The sequence below is a fragment of the Lontra canadensis genome, unplaced genomic scaffold, assembly GCF_010015895.1.
Source record: "Lontra canadensis isolate GAN:19392208 unplaced genomic scaffold, GSC_riverotter_1.0 scaffold2, whole genome shotgun sequence".
NCBI lineage: Eukaryota > Metazoa > Chordata > Mammalia > Carnivora > Mustelidae > Lontra > Lontra canadensis.
This window is the reverse complement of record NW_022630996.1, coordinates 7,598,023-7,617,029: the sequence shown is the minus strand read 5'-3', so window position 1 is coordinate 7,617,029 and position 19,007 is coordinate 7,598,023. Positions and strand designations below refer to the sequence as shown.

The 19,007-nt window shown below is 39.3% G+C and overlaps 1 protein-coding gene across 1 annotated transcript in view; it reads left to right on the top strand.

The window, feature by feature from the left end:
• The window catches only part of UBN2 (ubinuclein 2), a 95,010-nt gene extending 76,238 nt beyond the window's left edge, over positions 1 to 18,772 (top strand). Inside the window, exon 15 of the mRNA XM_032868158.1 lies at positions 17,563 to 18,772. Coding sequence (XP_032724049.1) covers positions 17,563 to 17,601 — 39 coding nt within the window. The 3' untranslated portion in view covers positions 17,602 to 18,772. The remainder of the gene's footprint in view (positions 1 to 17,562) is intronic.
• The last annotated feature ends 235 nt before the right edge of the window (positions 18,773 to 19,007 follow it).

Here is a 19,007-nt window from a genome sequence, read left to right as displayed (position 1 = left end):
GTCTCACTTCCCGAACCACGAGTCTGAGTGCATATTAATCTCTCTTCCTGCTGATAGTTGTGCACGTGTTCATCTGTGTGTATACATAAATTTATTTCTACGTAAAAATGCATCACTAGTTTAAGTCAGGGAATAATTTCAGTTTCTGAAATCCATCAGTTCTGAATCATGCCACGTGAAGATCCCTGATGATTCTTTTGTCTCCGTTAGAGAAGAACAGGATTATCAATTCTTCCCCCAAGTATTATTTTGTAACTAACCAGTAAAAATATCTGGAGACCCTTGGCTCCGAGAAGTCCATATACAGGGAGATGAGATTCTATTCTCTTCAGTCTTGATTCCGTGAGGACTGCTGCCAGATCCCACCCTCAGCCCCATACCACATTTTTGCTAACTTACGTCCATTTCAATCAAGTCTACCCTTTTGTGTTGTTCAGATGAAACAAGCATCCTTTTATTTCTAAATAGATAAGTATGATCAGAGAGCTCCTACCTGTAAATACAGAACTATTTCTTTTCTAGATCATAACATTGAAAATGGTGTCCATACTTTACGGGCACCCGTCTTTACAGTTTTTCTTACTAAATACAGACATATAAATTGGTTATTTTTTAGCCCAGAGACTTGTGACTCATACTGTATTTTTGCACTTAAAAGTCAAATTATGTTATTTTTTAAAATGGTGAGTAATCAGAAAGGGTATAGAGCAATGTGTATTTCCGCAGAGCATTAGCAACATCCCAATGCAAAAATAATCAGCACACCTAATTATGTCCCGCTCGGCGGGACTCTTGATTCAGGAAAATTAAGCTGTTCGTTTTCAACTGTCTTGTATTAAAATTGCCTTCACTGATGTATAAGCTGTTACTGTACATACAAGTTAATCCTCAGTATTCACAAGCAATAACGGTCAGCAGAGTTGTCTTCAGAGACAGCCGTGCTGAGCCTCGGTTTGGAGACTGTTTGGGAGCAAAGTGTCAAGCTCATTCAGAGCCTCCAGAATCAATGCAAGCAATAATTCCACTATAACTCAATGATAATTCTTTCTCATATGCTTCTGAGATCGGAGGGTAAAAGAAATCAGGGGTTTGAGGTCAGCCTGAAGAAAAACGTTTGGGAAAAAGAAGTGAAGTTAATCTGAAGTCGCAGAATCCTGATATTCTGAGGAAATCAGAGGCTCGTGTTCATACATTCTTTTATGCCTGCCACCCCTTTGATGGATGTTGTTAGCCCAAATTACGTTTTTTTTAATATCACAGAAGTTGAGTAGGGTTTCTTGCATCACCAAGGTAGGAGGAAGAACCGGGCACATACTTGTTTGGATACTGTGGGTTTGACACCTGTTGAAAACAACTTACTGGAAAAGATTTTTAACCCAGGATTTTTTTTTTTTTTTTTTCTTCCCTTCCCAAAGCAGATCTAAATTGTTTACTACCCAGGGTTGGAAAGGGCAGGCCCCTCTAGTCTTTCTTCTCCGGTTGCCCTTACCACACCCCTTCCTGCCTCTACTTGGTTCAAGACAGTTTCTGAGATGGAAACTCTACTGTTATTCAAACTGCCATTGATTGTGAGAACTCTCTGTCCCTTGGGACAGTCTCCTAGAACTCCAGTTGTCTATCATATTTGCTGCTACACTTGTATAATGAACTTTGCCTGTATTGGTCGATTATAATCTGATTTACAGTTCTTTATCTCTAGGAGGTTTTGTCATATAACTTGACCCATACATAGAGTTAGGATACTTTATTTTAGGAGTGTACCATAAAAGCACACTGGTCCCGAATTCTTTTTATTATCATGTAGGTTTTGAATTTGTGTTGGCTTCTTTTTTTGTTTGTTGCTGTTTTGTTTCTCTTTGTTTTAAATTAGAAATAGCAGAGTGAGAAAAATCTATAATCAGGCCAAACTTGAGAACTTTCCCTTGTGCTTCAGCACTGTAGTTTCTGCTGACCATATGTTCTCACAAGGGGCACTTGTACTTTCTATTGTGCATGTATGATTGTTTTGTTTTGTTTTTTTTGCTTTTGTAATAATGAAACAGAAATGCAGTAGTGGGTAAATGACCGATTACAAACATGTTATGCAATTTTATTTTATAAAATTGAAGGGGAAAAGTTTAACTCTCTGTAAATCATTTCTTAGCTCTGGTAAAATGCTTATATTACTCCTCTAAAACATGCTCAATTCAGGCCTTTGTCTTTGTTAAGTGCCTTTTTTTCTTTCTTTTTCCCCCTCTTAAAAGTGTTCTCAGATATCCTAAGTACAGGCTTATAAGTCAGGGGTTTCAGGAGGAAGAATCTCAAACTTGCCAACGTCATGTCATGCTGTAATATTCTTCCTTTTCTTTATATGTATAAGGATATATGTGTAAGATACATAATACATATATATGTGTATATATATGTATACATATGTAATATATATATATATATAACTAGTAGCTGCTGTACCATTGCATCCTTTCCAAACACAGCCCTTTCGATGTTTGCAAAACTTCTGGCTTGTTTATTCCATTGCTTTTAGTCAATTAAAATGGGTAGATTGGGAAATTGTCTTTACACAAGTTGCTATCTTCCCCCTTTGAATATCTGTTTGTAGACATTAACAAAAATACATAAATAGAATAAGTCATTTATTTCAATTTAAGTAAATTTAGTGGACTCATTGACTATTCCTGGATGTAACCCACTGCTCTCTGCCCTTCGGACTTGGCATGAGTAATCCTGGAGAAAGCATTGGAATAACAAGAGTCTTTAGAGGGTCAGGTTGATACAGGTGCGCTGTGGCGTAAAGACGTGGGGAGCCAGAGTTAGGAGCTCGGTGTTCTATCTGAGTACGTTTTGAAGGAAGTTACCAGCTTTGTCCACATGCAACGTGCATCGTATTTTCTTCTGGAAAATGATTCTCAAAGAATTCGTAGAGCTGCATATCTGTGAAAAGGTTAATAAACTTAGACTTCAGATACTCACGTAAACACTCACCTAACTACAGCATTCTTGAGAGATCTTCGGTTTTCTTTTCATTTGCCAGATAATTACATTTGGCTTCATCTGATTTTACGGCTGGTTAGAGTTCTCCCTGGAGCGCAATAGCGTAATCTTCAGTATCTGAGACTCATCTGTTCCTTGTTGAAAACAGATATGACACACAAAGGGAGACTAAGCTGAACCAATCCTCAGAGACCAGTACAAATATATCTAATAAGTGCCCCCTTTTAAAGACATTTTAATTGGGAAGAGGAGACTGGTGATTGACAGGAAGCAGCGGCTCCTGGTAGTCAGCGGATAGCGGGAGCACTATCAGGCAGCCTCAGCTCAGACGCGCTACTCTGGAATCACTGTATTTAACAGGGGGAAGATCATTTAACCTTCGTGCCTCAGATTACCCATTAGAAAATTGGGTATAATAATATTCACCTACCTCCCAGGGATATCAGAGACTTTACTATTTCAAAAATACTTTGAGTTTTTCTAAAATGTCCTATGTAATTAAAAAAGTATTACCATCTTTCCACAGAGGCTAAAAAATGTTTCCCTGTGATGGGTATAAAAGTACCATATGATTTTTAAGTTTAAAAAAAATCACTGGAATTCTACTTTAGATGCATATTATTTAAACATATTTGTGGTGGGATTAAAATGGTTAGTTTCAGGTTAACAAGGGTTCGGGGGAGTAACACTAAGTTTCTTAATTATAAGTAGGGTTGTTTTTTTTTTTTTTAGCCTTTTATGATGTTAATACACGTGTGATTTTTGCCAAGGTTGTGGAGCTACAGCTAGGTAAAGTTTGGATGATTGGTTATTGGAGTTGACAAATGATCCTGCAAGTTTTAGCTGCCTCACTTTTCCATCTTCTCAATTTAATTTCCTTATGTCACTTGTCTGGTGATGGACAGCCAAGCTTTTAACCTTCGAGGAATGAATGGGCGTCTCCTCGTCCTTGTACATCAGAGACTGTGTACTAATCCTGTCACTACAGGTCTATCCAACTTTGTGCCGTCGGGGCAAGCACTACACACAGCTGGGTAGACACTAACCGGTCTACCTTTGTGTAACTCCGGCTTCTTCCACCCCTTAAAGAGTCAGAGCCATCCACTGCTCAGGTTGTAGGAAAATGGGAGAGAGGAGGCAGGATTCACTTCTTAGCTGGGATGTGAGGTGGGAAGGGACAGAAGGAAGCACGTTTTGCCCATCTCTGAAGAAGAAATGAAGATCATTTTATCCCCCTCTCATCCTGGCATGTTAGATAGTGATACTTAGAATTTTCCTTTATCGTTTCAGACAACAGCAACAGGAAAAAATGGATGCTGTGTTTGTAGTTAGGGCTAAATGCTAAGCAAAAATTATTATAGAGTGTGTGTAGATTTAAATTACAGCACATATTCAGGGTCAGGAAAGAGAATGTAGAGGATGAGGAACAAATTACCCAGCTCAAGTGAGTCAAGAGAAAGCCCCAGGCCCAAGCAGACAAAGCATCTGTGTTAATTCCCACAACGGGCCAAGGCCCATTTAATCTAGTGATAGGATGTTTTTGTCTTAAAAATCACCTTTTGGCTTTTTATTGCTTTTTTTCAAGATAACGCCTTAGTTAGTAACCTCTAAATATCAACTATGCAGATAAACATACTCTTTATTTTCCACATTTTCCCTCTTTTCCATTCTTCAAATACAACTGTTAAATGACTTCTACCCAAAGAAATAAGGCATAAGGGTTTTGTTGAATGTGTGTTTGTTCCTCTAGAGAAAATTAACAGAAGCATAAGACAGATATTTTGTGTGTTCATCTATCCTGAAATGTGAACTTGATAATGAAAAACTTAAGTACAGATCCTTTTACTGGTGCAAAACTGTAGTGAGAATCATGGAATGTCTTTGGGTTGTTAAGATGAAATCATCCCAGGGTTCAGTTCTGAGAAAGTTCTAGATTCTGTGGCACAGTGTTCAGGTTTGTAGAGCTGAACAGTTGGTCAGACTCTAATTAAAAATGGCTTTGAATATTTAATGTTGAATTCCTTTCTTCCTTCTTCTTACCTCTAGTTTGAGCTCTTAAGTTAACCATTTCATCACCCAGTTGCTAAGAGTCCCAAGAGGAAAGACTAGACTTTCACTTCTTTTCTCACTCACTCTGGCGGTCTTTCCTGGGTCTCCACTGCATTCAGAAGTAAAGACTGCAGGCATAGTCCAGGACACTGTTCCTGTCCTCGCACAGACTAGGACAGGGACTTAGTGGAGGTTTATCATCAGACTGCCTTTGAACAACTTTGAAATGAAAAATTAACATTTTTCTCAGATACTCCCAAAGTATCATTGGCTTGAAAGTAGCTATTTGTGATCTTTATTTAATTTCTTCGTACTGTTATTCTTTAACTTCTCAATCTTTCTTACATATTGCCATTTATGGTGAACCATTAGTAGTTTTCCAAACTGTATCCCAAACAGGTCAAGGATACTTTCAGAAACCTCAGTGGTCTAATTAAAGGGTCTCTATGTCCAGGATTTGGCATCAAGTTCATTGGTGACTGGAATTGTTTTTTTTTTTTCTTCTCCCTTGTATTAAAAACTAGCTTTCTCTACTACTATACCTTGTGGTTGCTACAATTCATGGCTTCCTCTTGATATTTTTCAAGGTTATTCAAATGAGATGCAGACCTTTGTTAAGGGCTCTTATTTCTCATAATACTCTGCCTTGCTTATTTTCATATCCTTCCCCTGGAATAAACCTGCTTTGCAAAGGTCTGCATCACACGGGCCGTATAAATTCCTAGAACCAGTTTTATGTTCCTCAAAAAACTCTGTACATTATTTGCTCCCATTTTGCTAATGATAATATAATTCTATTTTATCTTAAATCTAGTTTTAAAATATTTTATAATAGAGCACTAATGGAAACCTAATTGAAATACAAAAAAGATAACTATTACTCAAGATAACTTGGAAATACTTCTGTTTTTGAAGTTAACAACTCCATCTACCCTCTAAGCACATTTAAGAGTCAGCAGTAACCAAGACCAGCCAGTCGGCATGTTTTTCTGTGACAACTTGCCTTTAATTTGTCAGACCTTACCTATCTTGTATTTTCTGTTCTTGTGGCCATAACCTTTCCGCATTTTTTTTGCTATTCTGTGCTGTTCGCAAGGTTCGTGTGCCCTGGACTGGGACATTAGAGTTTTTCTTTCCCATACTTGCCAAACTACCAAGGATTACCCTGATTTTGGCTAGGGGCACTAAAAGACAAAGAAGTTATTCTCAGCTGATAAAATCTATTGCTGTTTTATATAGTTAGTTAGAAAGTTGGCCATCTTTGGCCGACTTTTAAAATCCTGGCTATGCCTACATAATTAATTACATATACCATCTGAGACCTTCCAATAAGCAAGGGGCCTTTTCCACCAGCAGAGGCAGGTTTCCAACCTACAAATAATTTCCTCTGATGTACATCCAGCCACAGAAAAGATTCAAACTTTGTATTGTCCTTTTGTTGGCTGTCATTAAAAAATTATAGAAAGTATCAAAAATCTCAAATTGTCCTTAAGAAAGGTATGTTATCTGGGGCTTGCCCTTGTGTTTTGCTCACGAAACATTGTCAAGCTTAAAAGAAAAGGAAAAGAAATCTCTGGCTGGTGAGAATTTTGTGCCCCAAATAATATGCTAATCAGAGTCTACCGAGGTAACTAAGTGATGGGTGTTCTCTCTCTTTTATTACAAGCAAGAAAGTTATTTGCAGTTGTAAAATTATTGTGGGACTGCAGATCTGTTTGCTATAACCGACTGGGAATAAGGATTCTGATTTTTAGTCTGGGTAAGCACATGTTTCCAACACTTGTGGTATGAATTTTGATAAGGGAAAGACTTTTGTTTGGTAACAGAAGGAAAAACAGGACTTAACCGATACAGTGAACGTTCACTCTCTAGAGGAACTTCCCTCCAGGTACACATCTTCCTCTTTAGCCGCCTCCACACTTGACAGAGATGCCAGCATGTTCCACAACCGATCTTGAAGGAAGGAGCCTAGAGAATTGCAGCTCCTCTGGGTGAAGGGCGCTCATTGCTGTCTTGCATTTGTTTATAGGGAGATGCGTTTTTGCTAACTTGAAGGGATATACTGTATTTTAAATAAGTGTGTGACTTAATATTTTGGGATTTTTTTTTTCCTCCTTTAAAACTGGACCTGAACACAGCTTTGAGTTGATATTTGTAATAATCTCAGGACCTGAAAGATTGTAGCATTTAGTGTGTCTTAAAAATTATGTACTGTACCAGCCATGGATTTTTGTAAATATACCCGTCTCCCTTTTTTGTATTATTTTAGTAAAAAAAAAATAATAATAAATTTAAATAAAAGGGGGTGGTGAGGACATGTGAATGGGTGTGGGTATGTATGTGTGTGTGTTTGTATAAGGCTCTTTTGAGACGAACTGGTGCTTGTTTAATTTCCGGCTCTACTTAGAGCAGGAATATGGACAAACTGCTGCTACTGACCCCTGCACTGAGCCTAGGTATTTCCATTTTGTCTTTTCCCACGGTGGATTGAATACGGGCTGCCAGGACATGACTGAGAAGTTAAATTCTTCCCACTGCCATCTTGCCTTTGCATTCTCTGTTCTGCACACCCTTTGAACTTGAATGGTAAAGCTTTCCAAACTCTGGGTGGTTTGGTGGTCTCTAGTTTTTAGAGAGCTCTTGTCACTGTTTTCTAAGCAGAAAGAAGGACAGGTAAATTTTTTTAACCAAAAAAATAACCACACATTTCATAAAACCCTGATGAATTTTGGATATGTGAGAGGGCTTAAACATTCCTAAATATGGATCTGTGAATTTAGTAAATTAGCCCTATGGATATACCCCTTCAGTGCAGGGAATTTTTTTTCTTTTTTTTTCTTTTCTTTTTGTTTTTTTGCAACAGCCTTGCTCATATTCCAGGTATAGCTAGCAAACCCCTGTTTTAAAGCAGGAGCCTTATTTGATTCAGTGTAGATGTTTCCTGTCTATCCTTCTGTGACAGGACCTTTTACATGAGTGTTTTTTTTCTTTTTGTATGTGTTATGTGTTGTATTAAATAAAGAGGAATGTACATATTATTCTCGTGTCCGTTGTATTATTTGGCTAACTTGGGTTTTAATACCTCATTCTATCAGTAGTGTTTGAGGATCGGTTGTCTGTATTGTACTGTGCCGGGCACTATCAGAAACAGAAGTAAAGGGCAGGGTCCCCACGTCAGTGTATTAACAAACACTTTGCTATCTCATGACGAGTTAAAAGATTACAGTTCAAAATTTGTCACAAAGGTGTGGTCCATTGCTGCCTGACATACGAGTTCAGAGCAGGGGAGAAACAGGACTGGAGAGAGCTGGGAAGACTTTGTCAGTTGGATGGCACTTGAGCCGGGTCTCAGGATACTGGGATTTGGCTATGAAGAAGGAAAAAGGAATGTCCTGTGCAGAGTCAGGAAGAAGCAGGAAAGAGACTGGTCTGGTATGAGGTGTGCACTGGGATTAGTAGAAGCCAGGCTGGAAGTCCTAGAACACAGGCCCACTAGGGTCTTCCTTCAGGCTATAGGGCGTGTGTGTACGTGCATGTGCATGTGCGTGCGTGTGTGTGTTTGTGTGCGCGTGTGTGTATGCTACCAGGCTCAAGGTTTGAAATGTAGACGTGAGAATTATCTGCAGAAGTGATCTTCCATGGGGTTGGTTGGCTGTCTGGCTCAGTCGGTACAGCATGTGACTCTTAATCTTGGAGGAGTGGGTTCAAGTCCCACAACAGGTATAGAGATTACTTTAGAAGTTTTAAAAAAATAAAGACCAAAGAAAAGGAAGCGATCATTTAAATCCTTACTTGTAGAAGACTTCTAGAAAAAGTACAAGTAAGATAAAGGGTGGAAAAAGAAGTCAACCTTAGAACTCTGGGGAAGGGGTGGGGAAAGGATGAAGAGATAGAAAGGAACTTGTTGGAGAAATTGGACAGTTTGTCATTTGTGTATGTATATACGCGTAGAAAATCCGAAAAAGGACATATACTCCAAAATACATAAAGAGTGGTTGTATAAGTGCTTTTTTTCTTTTTCCTTTTACTTACATGTATTTTTGGTGCTTTATCCTTAACATGAACTTTTAAAAGGGTTGGTCCTTGTGCATGGAGGAGAATAAGCTGCAGTTGTTTTTACTAAAAAACATGTTAAGGACAGACTTGCCAAAGCCAGTTCTTGGGAAGTAATAACCCTAAAGATAATTATTGTTATTTAACTACACTCAACTATGTTATCACCATCTTGTAAATGTGTATTAACACATTAAAGGTGTTATTATAAGCAAGATTTTTTTTTTTTTTTTAATGTAGGCTCCATGCCCAGTATGGAGCCCGATACAGGGCTTAAACTCATGACCCTGAGATCAAGACCTGAGCTGAGGTCAAACAACCAAGCCACCCAGATGCCCCTATAAGCAAGATATTTTTAAATCTATAATTTCCCCAAGCTTATTTGACCACGGAATTTTTTTCATGTAACTCCAATTAACAAATTATGTAAGGCCTGTAAAGCACCTAGCATAGTGACCTAGGAATCCGCACCAGGAAGCCTTAGCTCTTACCATTCAAACTAGTTCTACCTTATTATGTATTATATTCTGTGGTTTGAAAAGTTTCTAAGAAGATAACCTAGCTCCAGGAGTTAAGGATTTCAGAATAACCTTTAGAGAGCCAGCAAGTCATCAGGTAGAAAAATGCAACCAGTCTTCTAGAGTTGAATGAAGGTCAAGTGTCTGGAAGGTGGGGTTTTTCAAGGGAGTATAGAAAGATATACGGAGCAGGAGCTATGTTTGACACTGTCCACGTGGGCAGGAAATGGTGTCAGACCTGAGCTTTAGGACGGGAGAGTGGTTGTCTAGGACATGCACACACAAGAGCCACTACAGATGGAGCTCTAAGGCCAAATTAACGGGCGGTGGAGTTCCTTTCCTTTTATAAGTTGATTCTAAGGGAGAAATGGATTGTACAAAGATTCTGTGCAATGATGTAAAAGTTTGAAACAGTCTAAGGCCATGTTAGGATTGGTTAAGTAAATTAAAAATATATTAAAATATTTTAAAAATAAGAAATGGCAAAGATGTCCAGGCATTAAGAAAGAGCCATTATATGTGTAAATGCACATAGGCAAGGAAAAATAAATAGAAAAACTTAACACTCCCAAAATTTAAAGAGTGGTGGTATGAGTGCTTTTTCTCCATCCTTTTACCTCAAAGTATTTTCAACAAACATGGATGGCATGAGAAAGGTTGTTTTTTTTTTTTTTTCTGTTTGTTTGTTTTAAAGAAACAAACAGGTAGCCTTGGTTGAAGAAAGGGAGAGAGATGGGAAAGAGGCTCTTCCTTGTGTCATCACTGGGAGAAGGGAAAAGAAAAGACTGTATTTCTTCTACTCAGATCCTATTAGGTCCCAAAATTGGATCTGTTTTAGAGAGAAGACAAAATGAACTGCTTGATTTAAGATAAAGAGTTTTGGGGGCACCTGGCTGGCTCGGTAGAGCACGCAATTCTGGGTCATTGATCTCAGGGTCATGAGTTCAAGCCCCACATTGGACATGGAGCCTACTTAATTTAAAAAATAAAATAAAGATTTTTGGGGGGTGGGAAAAGATTATCCTTGCACTTGGGATAGGAAAAGAAAAAGTAACAAGTACATGGGCATATAGTGAGTACAAAGTATGTCTTTCCTAGTCATGGTTCTATATCCTTTTCTCAGAGGAGCCAGTGCTACCAATTTTTGCAGTTATAAGTATAAATACGTACCTGACTCTTAAGCATAAATTTAGCAAATGTACTTTTTTTTTTTTCCGTTATCTTGGAGGTTATTCCACATCAGTACATGGGGGTCTGGGTCATTCTTTTTGACAGCTCACAGTATTCCAACTTGTGGTGTCATCACTATTTATTGTATCTGTTTTTAACTGATGAGCATTTAGATGACCGTCACAAGGCTGACTGTGATATCTGTGGAGGCATATAGAAGTTCATCCTGGTATAGGTAATAAAGACCTGACGTACTAGAGGTGAAAGTCAGTGTCTGGGATCTTTGACGTTGCTTCTTATCCAAGTAAAGCTTTGAGAAGTACTTGATAAACCATTTTTTTTTAAGGGTTTTGAAAACTGAAAATCGAAGCAGAAAAGCTGGTTCTGGGTGCACCGAGGGTTGAATTACATGGCAAGTGAGATCATGTGATTTTTCGAAGGACGGGCCCCTCTGATGCCAGTATGCCCCGGTATGTCATGAGGATCCTTACCTCGAAAATGATGCTCTCACCCATCGGTGTGTGCCTTGACGTGGCTTGTTTTTTCTGTCTGTATAATTACCTCTTCTGTGTCCCTGTGTCTGTCCCTCTACCATTTCCCCCACTCTTTTTTCTAATAGGTGGCATAGCATGAAGGAGAACACGCTGACATTAGACAGATGGGTTCCCAAGTCCCTACTATAAAGTTGTGGCCCTAATTTAGACAAGATGCTTAGCTCCTTTTAGCCTGTTTCCTTATATGTACAGTGATGATAGCCAATGGTGGGGGCGTGCCTGAGTTAGAGACTAGATATGGAAAGCACCTAGCATAGTGCCTAGCACATACGAGCTAATTAACGGTGGCTACGTTATTCTCTCTCTCTCCTGCCTTTTTTCTTAAATTCATTTCTTTAAACTCATGCTTCCTCTTGTTCTCCTAACTTCCAAAACTACAGAGGTGAAGCCGTAGTGTTTAAAAAAAAAAAATTTCCTTTTTTTAATACTTAAAGTACAGAAGTGGATAAACATCAGAATTCTTTGATCACAGGTGTCAAAGAGAACCTTCTCTAAAAACTAGTCTGTTAAATAAAACAGTAAAGGGCATCTTTTGGTTCATGTAACTAAGTAGTCTAGAGGTGAGCGTGGTGTAGGTGAAAGCTTTACCCAGTGGTTCGTGTCATCAACACTGTCTCCGCATGGACAATCAAAGGGTCAGATTCCACACACAGCCGTCCGACTTCAGGCTCTCCCTTTGCAGCCAGATGGCCACTCCCACTCTAAATGACATGTATGTGCTATATGTAGTTTATTTTTGCTTTATTGTACCTCAAATGCAAAGCAATGCATTAATCAGGGGCCTCAAGTCATAGCACATGGTCATCACCAGTCAGTACAAAAACTCATTCCCTCTCTTTATTATATAAGATTCAGTTTCTCCTTCCTTCCTTAGTCCCCAGTCCCCCGTATTTCATAGGTGCCCACTTGATACATGCCCCTTGCCATCCATGTATACTTCTAAAATAGTGTTATTTTGTGTGTGTACACCTTTAATTCATACAAATGGTCTGGGGCTATAAATCTTGCTGTTTCCTCCTTTTCTCACTTTTCTTAGATTTGTCCGTGTTGCTATGTGGGCATCCTGTGTGTTGCTTATCTGTGCATGGTTTTCCATACTATATATCCACCACAGTTTACAGAAATGTTTCTCCGGTGGTAGATACCTAGATTGCCACCAGTTTCTTATTGGCTACGGATAGTCTTCTGCGAGGTGCCTGTTCATCTCTGCTTATCATTCAATTGCATTTTATCTTTTTGTTGCAGATGTTAATCTCTTACCAGGTTGAGATGTGTTTGATATTTTCACCTATAACCTCTCTTTTAACTTTGTCCATGACATCCTATGTTGAACAGAAAATCTTTATTTTTAATGGTCAAATTGATCCATTTTTCTACAGATAAATGTGTCGAGGGGTTTGTTAGGAGATACTTCCCTACCCTTGGGTCACAAAGTTCTCCTCTTACACTTTCTTCTATTAACTTTATAGTTTTAAGTTTGATCTATAGAGGTATTGTTCATGCATTGATTTCCGGGTACTCTACAATTGCTTTTATGAATGGCACGCTATTCTCCATTATACACTCTAGTAGTGTTCACTAGTATCAGGGAATGCTACTGATTTCTGAAAGCTGAGTTTGTGTTCAACAACTTTGCTAAACTCTCTAATTCAAATAACTCGTGATTATTTTATTAGCTTTTCAATGGAGATGATCATATAATCTACAAAAAATGACAGGGGGGTGTTTGGCTGGCTCAGTCAGTAGAGCATACAATTCTTGATTTCTGGGTTGTGAGTTCAAGCCCCATATTGGGTGTAGAGATTGCTTAAATACATAGATACATAGATAGATAAGCTAGGGGGAGGGGACAGTATAATTTCCTCTCCCACTTCTTTCACTTTTGTCTTATCTTAGATCATTACACTGGCCCTTTAATACCGTGTTAAAGAGTAGTGGTAAAAGCGACATCTAAAAAAAAAAAAAAGTGACATCTTTGTTCCTTATCTCTATTTTCTCCATTAAGTGTGGTGTTTATTCTAGTTTTTTTGTATATAGTTTTTATGAAGTTAAAGTTCTATTCTGGGATGCCTGGGTGGCTTAACTGGTTAAATGTCTGCCTTCAGCCCAGGTCATGATCCCAGGGTCCTGGGATCAAGTCCCAAATGGGGCTCCTTGCTTGGCGGGGAGTCTGCTTCTCCCTCTGCCTGCCACCTCCCCCTGCTTGTGCTCTCTCTCTTTCTCCCTCTCTGATAAATAAATAAATAGATAAAATATTTTTTAAAAAATTCCTAAAAATCCCTAAAAAAATTCCTAAAGAGTCCTTAAAAAATTCCTATTCCTAATTTTCTGGGAATGTTGGTCATAGGTATGAGTTGGATTATATCAGGTGCTTTCCCTATGAGACCAATAACATTATCTACACCTCCAGAAAATTTCTTAGAAATGTATTCATAATTTTTTTATTCTCATAATCTTTAATGTATCCTTGTTTTCCTCTTTCATTCTTGGTTTTGTTTATAAGCATCCCTCCCTTTTTCTTCTTCAGTCTTGCCAGTCTTAGTCAGTCTTCTTCAGTCTTACTAATTTTTCAGGAAACCATTAATTTTATTGGGTACATCCATGTTCATTATGGTTATATCTTTTTGATCTACTGTTTTTTCCACCAATATATAATGTCTCTCATTTTTCTTTATGATGTGTTTGCCCTATTGTTGTTTTATATCCCAGGTATCTATATTCTGAATAATATTCCATTGTATGAATATATCACATTTCTATTTATCCATTTATCAGTTGATAGACACCTAGGCCATTTGCACATTTTGGATAGGATGAATAATGCTGCTATAAACATTTTTGTACCGTAGTTCCCCCTTATCCAAGTGGTATATGTTCCAAGACCCCCAGTGGATTCCTGAAACCACTTTTAGTACTGAGCCCTACATATACTATGTTCTTATACATACATACCGAAGATAAAGGTTAATTTATAAATTATGCACAATAAGAGATTATCAATAATAATGAATAAAATAAAACAATTATAACAATATACTGTGATAGAAGTTACATGAATGTGGTCTCTTCCTCTCAAAATATCTTCTTGTATTGTACTCACCCTTGCCTACAAAATGCCTCATGATGAGATGAAAGGAGGTGAATGACGTAGGCATTATGATGTAGCATTAGGCTACCACCCACCTTCTGACGCTGTCGGAAGGGAGATCATCTGCTTCCAGACCATGGCTGACCATGGGTAACTGAAATTGTGGGTCAAGGGGACTACTGTACAAGTTTTTGTGCGGATGTATGTTTTCACTTCTCTTAGATGTATGTACTAATAATATCTGATTAGGTGTAGAACTGCTGGGCCATATGGAAACTCTCTGTTTAACTTTTTGAGGAACCACAAAACTGTTTCCCACAGTAGCTGAAACATTTTGCATTTCTACTAGCAATATAGAAGAGCTTAAATTTCTCTGTGTCCTTGTCAACACTTGTTATTTTCCATTTTTTTGATGAGAGCTATTGTAGTAGGTATAAAGTGATACTCATCCTTTTGATATGCATTTCCCTAATGACTCATGGTGTTGAGTATATTTTCATGTGCTTATTAAGTACTTAGTATATTGGTATAATTATAGTAGATAGCTAAGTATATTAAGTATAAAAGTACTTCTTCAAGGAGAGTTTCCAAACTTTGTGTCTTTGTGCTGTAACCTTTCTAAGGCCTTGCATGTTTGAACTTACCATTTTTACCTCCTTACATTTATAGACTAGTTTAGCTGGATATAATATTCTAAGTTATTTTCCTTCAACACTTAGAAAATATGACTTGATTGCTTTTTTGTCTCCAGTGTTTGTTAGAAAAACTAATGTCAATCAAATTCTTACTCTTTGGTGGACTATCTGCTCCTTCTTTTAGAATTTTGTTTTTGTCTTTGGTGTTCTTTAATTTCACCATAATGTGTCAAAATTTATTTTTGCCATATTTATTCTGTTTGGTGCTCCATGAGACCTATGTATTAGAATCTTTTTTTTATCTTTAATTTTTGAAAGCTCTTATGATTTCTGTAAATATTTTCTTTCCTAAATCTATTTTCTCTCTTTCTGGAACACATATCATACAGATATTTACATCATTGTCTCTTCAACATTCTTTTATATTCCCCATCTCTTTCCAGTACCTTCTGGGAAAATTCCTTGAGCTGATCTGAATCATTATTCATTTTTCAGCTATGCAGCCATTCTTGTTTCTATCCAATCTATCAGGTTTATTCACTATATCATACCCAGTATTTCCATTTGGTTCTCGAGAGCTGCTTATTTGTCATTATTGTCCTCCTATCTCAGGAAGGATCTTTACTATGCTTATCTTAAATTCTTGATTTGTTCCATTCTGGTTTGTCTAGTACAGTTTGTTCCAGTTATTGTCTCTTTTGGTGTGACTCTACTCCTCAAATATCTGATTATTTTCACTTGTGAGGTGGTTTTTTCCAGGATTTATAAACACCTTTCTTAGCTGGGAATGTATACTAAGGGCAGAGGCCAAGGTGGGGCTCTAGCATGTGCTTTTAAGAACCAGGCTGGGAGCCTCAGAGGGCATTTCTCAGGACCAAGTCCCAAGCACCAGAGTCAGATCTTGACCCAAACTTGGGTCCAGTCTTGTGGTTATTGTTTTCCGCTAACCTGTTCACAGTGGCTTATCTTTGTGTTCGGCGATCTTTTATTATATATCTCTGCACTTTTTAACTTCAGCTATGGGCATTCTTTGAGGCCTAGATTTAAAGTATGTCCCTCTAAAGAATATTTGAGTTTGCTTTTTCCTGGCTCCTAGGAACATTACCAACCGAGGAACACGCCAAACTAAGCGTTAGCTTAAGGATTTCAGGGCCTCAGAGACAGGATGAATTTCAGCCACTAAAGCATGTGCCGGTTATTGCTTTTGGTTAGGAGCTCTTACAGAAGGTTCTCCACCCTGCTAGCCCACCCTGAGCTGAGATTAAGACAGAAAGGTCTCGGAGTGCCTGCCTGACTCAGTCGGTAGAGCATGTGACTCTCAGTCTCAGGGTTGTGAGTTTGAGCCCCATGTTGGGTGAGTGTAGAGATTACTTAAAAAATAAAATCTTAAAAAAAAAAAACAAAAAAAACCCAAAACAGAAAAGTCTCTTCTTAGTGAGATCAGGGATATTTTTTTCATTCCCACCAATGAGGTCAATTTGGGGGGTTCCATCATTTTGTAAGAGTTTTTTAATAATTCTTTTTAAAAAATATTTTATTTATTTATTAGAGAGAGAGAGCAGAAGCAGAGGGAGGAGTCAGGGGAAAGGGTTGGGGGAGGGATATGGGGAGGGGCAGGCTCCCCACTGAGCAGGGAGCCTCACACAGGACTCCATCCCGGGACCCTGGGATCATGACCTGAGCCAAACGCTTAACCAGCTAAGCCACCCAGGTACCCCAATTTTTAAGACTTTTTTTTTTTTAAGATTTTATTTATTTATTTGACAGAGAGAGATCACAAGTAGTCAGAGAGGCTGGCAGAGAGAGAGGGAAGCAGACTCCCCGCAGAGCAGAGAGCCCGATGTGGGGCTTGATCCCAGGACCCTGAGATCATGACCTGAGCCGAAGGCAGAGGCTTTAACCCACTTAGCCACCTAGGCGCCCCTTTTTAAGACTTTTTGATCTGACCTTTCCCATGCTAGTCTGAGGCCTTCTTTGCTTCTGATGGCCTATGGCAAATTGAAATCCAGACTCTAGGCCTCCAGGGAATCAATAGATCTCTTCAGGGCAAATGCTGCTTCATACTCACTCTCCTATTCCTCTTCCTTTGCCATCTCTGGCTATTCTGGCTCCTTTACTGTCAGCTCTGTCACGCTTTGAAAAAGTGGTTTTTTTGTGTGTGTATTTGTTAAAATCTCACCCAGCGCTTATGGTGTTTTATATTGAGAGAATTCTCTGTACATCTCATCTTTCATAATATCAAAACCAAAATCCTATAAATATTTTGTATAAAATAGTTTATATGTAAATATGTCAAATGTACATATTAATATTTAATATAAAATTATATAGCTCTTTAGTATTTAATTCTCTATTAACTGTGCATTCACAGCCCAGTTCATAAGTCAGACTGTTGTCTGTCACCCCCAGTGCATCAGGTCCTGAGGAAAGGACAGGAGTTCCATGAGGAGGAGGGGTTGACCATAGCAACTTCACTTACTAAAATAGGACTCTTTCTATGTCAGTTTCACCAGAAACCCCAAAGGCTGAGAACAAAACAGTAGGCGCCAAGTCTGTCCACATTCTAAAGAGACGAGGAGCTAGGTCACCTATGCCGCCCGTGCTAAGAGACTGTGGAATGGATCCTGGGAAGCACTAGCTCACTACTGGGAAGGATTAGCTCGGAATCCACCCCAGGAGATGTAAGAGAACGTGAGAAGATTTCTGTGGACGTCCTTGTCAGTATGCTGGATGTTTCCTAAAGTCTCCCCAACCAGGAGAGAGTGGGGCTGCTTCCTCTTTGCCTCATGCCAAATGAGGGGGCACTTCAAGAGGACCGTTTGAAGAGCTTGACACATCCTGTGGAGTCTGAGGGACACAGGGACTGGTGTCTGACTCCCTCCTAAAAGCCTAAAGACAACCCGTCGGGTGGCCAGCTCCTTGAGAAGACAAGCCTGGGTTCAGAATGGAATGGCTTGCACGTCCAAAGCTCCTGAGTTCCTGTGGGCCTGATGTAGTTCTCAAGAAAGGAGTGAGGTTTGCTCATTTTAAGAAGGAATCCAGCTGAAGGGAACCTCTGGAGGCTTGAGATGACATCAGTGGCGGGGAGCCTGGGGTAGGAATCTGAGTAACTAGAGAAGGCGTGGCCTACAGAGGAACTTCAGATGAGAGATCGTGGGGATGGACAGAGTCTGGAGAACTCAGGAGGAAGCACGTGTGAGGAAATCTCCTCCCAGAGGACACTAGCACCAGATGGCAGGTCTGCCACTTGAGTAGGGAGAACAGGCCCAGAACAGCCGCCGCTGGAAAGAGGAAGTGTGTGTGACAAATCAGAATGGCATTGACCGTGACCCCCATCCTCCCTCAGATGGGCCATGCTGGGGAAGGGGAGAAGTTGGAAATTAACTGACATTTGAAGTTTTAATAGATGACTGGGTGAGACTTGCCAGTACCCAGGAAGAGAGGCTATTTCTGAAATGACGAGGGGAGGCTGGAAATTCTTCAACCTGTTTGTTACTTTGCAGAGACTGGAAAAGCCGGAGATGTCATCCAGGCAGAAGGAAAAAACAAAGCATCACAGCAGGTTTGTAGGGGAGCTCGTGAGAGCATAAAGTGGCTTTCTCTTGACCCCTGACAAGTCTAGCTTGTTCCACAAACAGGCCGTGTCTGAGGAGCAAAGAACAGGTCAGGGAGACAGAGAAGCTGGCCGTGTCCTCCACCCTTCTTGGCCCATGGCAGCCTCAGCCGACAACAGGGAGAAGTTCTACTGGGTGAAGTTTGGAATTTTAATGTCATACGGCCTGGATTTTCTTAAAACCAAAGAAAAACAGCTAATCGTCCTGTTAGCTCTTGGAATAGCTGCGTGAACCATCACAATTTCATGCTGGCGAGGAGGAATTCAGCTAGGAGGTTTGCCAGCCACGGTGGGGAGAGGAATAGATCGCTGCTTTCTACCTGCATCTAGCACGTC